Consider the following 5,835-nt stretch of genomic DNA (forward strand, 5'->3'; position numbering starts at 1 on the left):
TTGCGGTTCATCAAGTAATCTCTTGTTGGATGTGTTTCAAGGGGGGGTTTAGGTGAGCCATAATAGCCTTTATTGTAAGATATGTGTGTATCTCAAGAGCCATGGATGGTAATGGCTAAGGACCTTATAGAGGAGGTCACACTTGTGCATGGTAATACCAAGATTGATGGTACATGGTGGGATGTAGTGAATGGTTCCCAACAGGTTTGAGTGGTGGTTTTTCTCATTTGATAATCTCATGGAAGGAGGTGTTGGCACACACTAAATGGAAGCCTTCAGATTAGTAGTGGTTACAATTGAATTCTATGGTAAGTGAGATGTTGGGTTACTTCACGACTTCTTGAGTGAACTGACAAACTTGTTGAGCAGCCAAAATTCAATAGAATGGCTCAATTGAGACTAGTGAGAATTATGGATGATTTCTCGCTTATTGTCTTTTCGAAAAATTCGTCAACATTTTCAGGTTCCATGTGGATATGTATAGTTATGGTGATATTCCTCACTTGGAGGATCAACAACCTTGGTTAGATTGGGCATTTAGAAAGCCTCAGAACATTGTCCAGCGTACAACAAATCAAGTGTACCATATGATGGTGGAAGATAAGTGCTAGATCACTGAGAAAGCTAATAGGGTATAGAACATTAGGAAAAGTACAGCCTGGTGGACGGAAGTAATCTTATAAGGCTGATGGTCTAAAATTCTATATTAAGGGATGGTGTTTCTATAGCGCATACTAGTTGGAGGTCTAACATTGGGAGACTAATTGTGCGAAAGCGGTGGATTGCTTCTAGTAATTGTGCATTCTGTACTATATGCTTGGAAACATGTCGTATCTTTTCATTTCATGTTTGGTGGCAAAGAAGACGTGGAATTTCCTTTCTCGCGTATGGATTCCATTGAAAGATGGGCCCGTAAAGGTTAAAGACCAATTTTTTGGCAAGATTGCGAATGGGTTGGATAACCCAGAATATTTAGTTTTCTTTAATTTTTTCAAGTGGACAAGTTTGTAGCATATGTGGTTAACTAGGAATGCCCTCATATTTGATGCAAAAGTGGTAATTGAGAGAGAGAGAGAGAGAGAGAGAGGGTACGCGAGGAGACATGCAATCATGCAAAACTAGAGAAAATAGGTTAAGGTAATCCTTCTTAATCAACAATAAGTGGTGGTTCTTCATAGATTGGATGTGTAGAAATGTGTAGGAAGTGGTCCTTGAAAAAGCTTCAACAGACTGATATGAAAGGAATTGTATATGTTGACAGATCTAATCGATAAAGCAAGCTTATTTTAAAAAATTTAATAATCTTGTATTGTCCATACATTGGAGCAAATCTTAGAACTCTATGCTTCTTCTCACACACACTCTCTCTCTCTCTCTCCCCAACATCATCATTAGTCTGTAGCTTTTATCTTCCCATTTCAAACTAGTTTGCTTTGATTTACCGAAAAGAAAATTGAATCTTGTTAAAAAAAGGATATCGTCAAAGATAGACTACATGTGACGACCCACCACCACACAAAAGTAGCATGTGACCGTAGACTTCGAACCAAAAGCAGGCGATCTTCTAACGTAAGGTGGGACTTGGGGCCAAACCACTAAATGTTTTCAACTCTGCAGATTCTACAACAACTGGCGAATTCCATGAAAGCATAGAATCTTTCACTAAGAAATTCGACAGCTTGCCAATTCCTTGAAAGCATAGAATCTACCTCCGAGAAAATGCTTGCCTTCCGGATGTGACAGACAAACCACTGCTTTTAATAAACAGGAGTAGGTATCCCTAAACTTGGATTTGTCAAAATTCATTTACTTAATTCTGAATCTTTCTTGCAAAGAATTTTTTTAAAAAAATACTGCATGTGCGCAGTAAGTAATCCGGGTCGAGTTTTCCTTACATCAAAAAGAGGTCCAAAATGTCCAAGAATCACACATTAATCACTCACAAGAGCTTAAAAAATTTGTAAACTCTTAAGACCCAAAAGCAGACAAGTGGGCTAGCAGCATTGCTTGGCCTCCATTATTTTACATTTCATCTTCAACCCATCTCATGGAACTCCATGCTTCAGTAATAGAGTCTCGCATTTTGACACCAAAAAGTAGGCAAGCAATGGCAACATGAAGCCTTTTTGATGGGGTTTTCTTGGGTTGTGAAAGCAAGACTTCTCACTAGACAGTCCTCCCATTTGTCAGCAAATAACTACTCACACACACCACAGTAGGCAAAAGCGATTCGACGTCCTTGCATCTTACCCCTCTCCTTGTTCAAGGCTTGTTTGAGAAAAGCACACTTCCCACCATAACTTTCAATGCAAAAGTAAGAGTTTGAAACAAAGGAGTAGACCCCCACCCCAAGAAGAACAGCTTCATCCAAAACAACCCCATGGAGTTGGCTTGCAGCTTTCATGAAGCCTTAAAGAAGTGTAATTTGAGGCCAGCCTCCACTATGCTCCAAATGGCGCCCGTCGTGAAGGCGACTGCCATCAGCATCCCTAACACACCAAGGGTCCAATTCAAGTACCAGCTGAAACTGTACCTTTTGGGTTTCTTAATGGCAAGCCACATGAAACATGGGTAGGCAAATGTTACTGGGGCACTGGTCAATCCTCCCAGCAAACCCGTCAAGCTCGACAGCCATGGAAATGCCACACCAATCAGGAAGTTTGTGAACACATAGAATATCCGGAAGATGACCCGTACATGCTTGCTGATTGGCCGGTTCCTCTTTGCCGTGTAGCCAGCTTCAAAATTGTCGAATATCGAAAAGGAATAAATCTGAAAGCTGCTCAAGCAGTTGATGACCACCAATATAAAGAGCAACCCCATGAGGGGCCGGGATATGTCGATCTGGTGGAATGCGTAGACGCTAAAAAGGATTCCTGTAGAGAGCATCTGTGGCCAAAATCAAAGGAAACAATCAGATATTAGGGGCTATGTTTGGTCATCGATGTTGAAGGTCACATGAAAGGGGAAGCAAAAATCACACTTACCATGCTGCCATAAGCCCAGTACCCTGCAATGGCGATTGGGAAGTAACAGACTGCAATGATTGCATTTGCAACCTTTGCTCCTCTCCACATCGGAACATGAGCAGGATGTTTTAAGGTTGAAGGCATAGTAGCCTGGAGATGCAGAAAAACTATAATTAGATCTAGATTGATATGTGCGGGCCAAACCAAGGAGTATCTTGACATTATTGTAGATCATTGGTTAATCCCTTCGTCCATAAAATTGGGTGAAAAGCTACCTGAATCTCCATAACCAAGTTGTGACCTCGAAAAGAGAAGGCTACAATACCAAGAGCATTCAAAGCTTTGAAAGTGTGAGCCACTGTAGACGTTCCCTCTTCGGCAGTATAGCTGACACCAGGCGGCCGGGCTCTGCTAATGGATAGTGTCCACAACATTGTGCAGTACGTGATTGCTGTAAGAGCCCCGAGCAAGGACAGTCCCACAATGGAGTTTAGGTTAGGAAGCTGAGCCAGAACTATGGAGAGCATCGCAAAAACAAGGTACCACTCAATCGTGGTGAGGGGGCTTGCTCCACAATCCGGCCCACAGACTATCTTGTAGAAGAGCTTAAGGGTACCCCCTCCTATGACGATAAGTGTGGTGGCAGTTCCTGCTGTGAGATTGATGTTGGGTGGAGTGGCTAGCCAGAATCCCAATCGATCACCTGCATAAATGCCATGTAAGATGGGCCTTAGAGTTGCAAAGCATAAGTAAACCCCCTGTAGAATAGCATGCAGGTGCATGTACAGATTTCTTGCCCTTGAAGAAAAGCATGCATGAGCATACAAAACCCCAGCCCCTGCAGAAAAGCATAGGAAAACATGTCACATTACCAAAGGCAGCTTGGGCTAACTGCACGTAGCGACTGTAGCGCACGCCTGGTGTGGCTTCATGAAGACGAATGAGGATCCACATTGTGTACAGTTGCCAAAGGTAAGCAATAACCAGGGAAATGAGGCCCCAAGTCCTGAAACCCAGAGAGAAATAGTAAGCCCCAAAACAAAACAAAGGCACCATTTCCCATTCATGTAAGCCCTAAAAGAAGCAGGTTCCCGTACCCATAAGAGAATTTACACCACAAACGAAGCAGACAATACCCATGCATGTATGTGCTAAACAACACATAACAAAGCAATGGCTCGTATCCCACACGTAAGGCTGAAAAGGAACACGTGCAAATGTACAATTCCCATGCCCACACATATAAGTCCTAAAACAAGCAGATTTTCCATATCAAACGTTTGAGGTAGCAAATCTCCCAGCTCATACATATAAGCACTCAGAAGGAGGTCATTTTCCCATAGTTAAGCATGTACACCCTAAAAGAAACACATATTCCCATACCCAAACATGCAAAATACAGAATTTCCGAAATCAACACCGATGAACAGACAACATGAAATGGAATAGCGTCGTACCATCCAAGGTAGAACATCGCAAAGGGCAAGAGCAGCCCTTGAAAGCCAATTCCAGCATTGAGGTTATGGAAAGCCGCGTAGTAGGAGTTGCCAGTGCGGGACTCTGTGATGGGAAGCCATGCGTCCTGGGGGTTGAGCTTGGTGAGATGACCGACCTCCTCGAGGTAGGACTTCATGTTGATCATAGCCTTCTTGACAGGGGTGCCAATGGGGCTGAGGAAGCGCGGTGTGAGGAGGCGGGAGGGCGTCCAAGGAGTGCGAGGCGTCTTGCTGCCGCCGGCGATGAGGGGGGAGCGGGGGACGGCAGGGGAGGCATAAGAGGATGAGGGGCGGGTGGTGCCGCCGCCGGTGGGGGTATGGGAGGAGGAAGAGGGCACAGCATGAGGGCCATGGCTCGGGTAGGGGGCAGAGCTGGGGTTAGGGTTTGAGGAGGAGGAGGGGTGGTTAGGGGAGTGGGAAGGGGGGGTGAAGGGGGGGGTGACTCGCTTTGGTGTGGCAGGGACTGAGACAAGCTCTCTGTCAGTGCTGTCCATGTCTGGGTGGGGGTGTGGCTGGAAGCTGAGATCTTCTTCACCTTCTTCAACGGTGTCCATGGTGCGAGCCATGGAGATGGCCCTGCTGCAAATTGGGTAGAACGAGAAGGGCGCCCCCAAATTATAGGTAGTGGGTTTTCTATGCACAAGCAGACCCACTCACGACCTACTAGAAAATGGTCACTGTAGAGTGAGCAGGGAGCTGATCTGAAAAGCACGCTGGCGGCTGCGCTGCCCGCACTTGTACAGTGAGTGTGCTTGTAAAAGAAACAAGGTGGGCACGGGGCCATAGGACCAAGTCTCCAAGCCAACCAACGGACAAAATTTACCACGGCCGCCCTCTCCGTCTCCGACAGCTACTCCCCGACAACACTATCGTCGAAGCTGCCCGCATCATCATGAGAGAGAATTTCAAAGTTTCATATCCCGATTCACATTGTGCACTGTGTCCACTCCACTGAGAACCACAGTCCGGACCAGGTCGTCAACTGTATGTATATCTTATTCTGGCCAAATTTCCAAATTGCTCCGCCAGATCCTTCTTAATAAGCAAGCCAGCCTTAACTAGCAAAATTGATGGTCCTTCTTCTCAATTCCGCATTCTAGCGTATTTGTACCGCCCAAAATTAAGAGAAAAACCGGCTGAGATTCTAAGTAGCCCTCATTTTAAGGAATGCTTCTTCAGATATTTTAGTTATAAAACCAGCATATAGTACACTTTTCGAATCGGTTACATTTAAGAGTTGTCCTCATTTTGATTGGTTGAAAAATATGTTTTTTCCAAGCACTCGTCCTTCTTAAGGAAATCTTAACTAGCAAAATTGATTTCTTTTAAGAACGGTTTAGATGGGTGGCGTGTGTGCATGAGTTGGCGTC

General features: G+C 44.8%; 1 protein-coding gene across 1 annotated transcript; it reads right to left on the reverse strand.

Annotated features, from left to right (window-relative positions):
* Positions 1 to 1,775: 1,775 nt before the first annotated feature.
* Positions 1,776 to 5,339, reverse strand: LOC147604384 (lysine histidine transporter-like 8). Its single transcript, XM_086795757.1, has 5 exons — positions 4,427 to 5,339; positions 3,842 to 3,975; positions 3,245 to 3,672; positions 2,988 to 3,119; positions 1,776 to 2,889 (listed from the first exon to the last, which is right to left on the reverse strand). Exons 1-5 carry the CDS (start codon positions 5,029 to 5,031, stop codon positions 2,401 to 2,403), a joined length of 1,788 nt encoding a protein of 595 aa, XP_086651883.1. The 5' UTR covers positions 5,032 to 5,339; the 3' UTR covers positions 1,776 to 2,400.
* Between the last annotated feature and the right edge of the window lie 496 nt (positions 5,340 to 5,835).

Source organism: Cibotium barometz, chromosome 62 (assembly GCF_041138505.1).
Source record: "Cibotium barometz isolate CiBa-2024 chromosome 62, ASM4113850v1, whole genome shotgun sequence".
NCBI classification, from domain to species: Eukaryota; Viridiplantae; Streptophyta; class Polypodiopsida; order Cyatheales; family Cibotiaceae; genus Cibotium; species Cibotium barometz.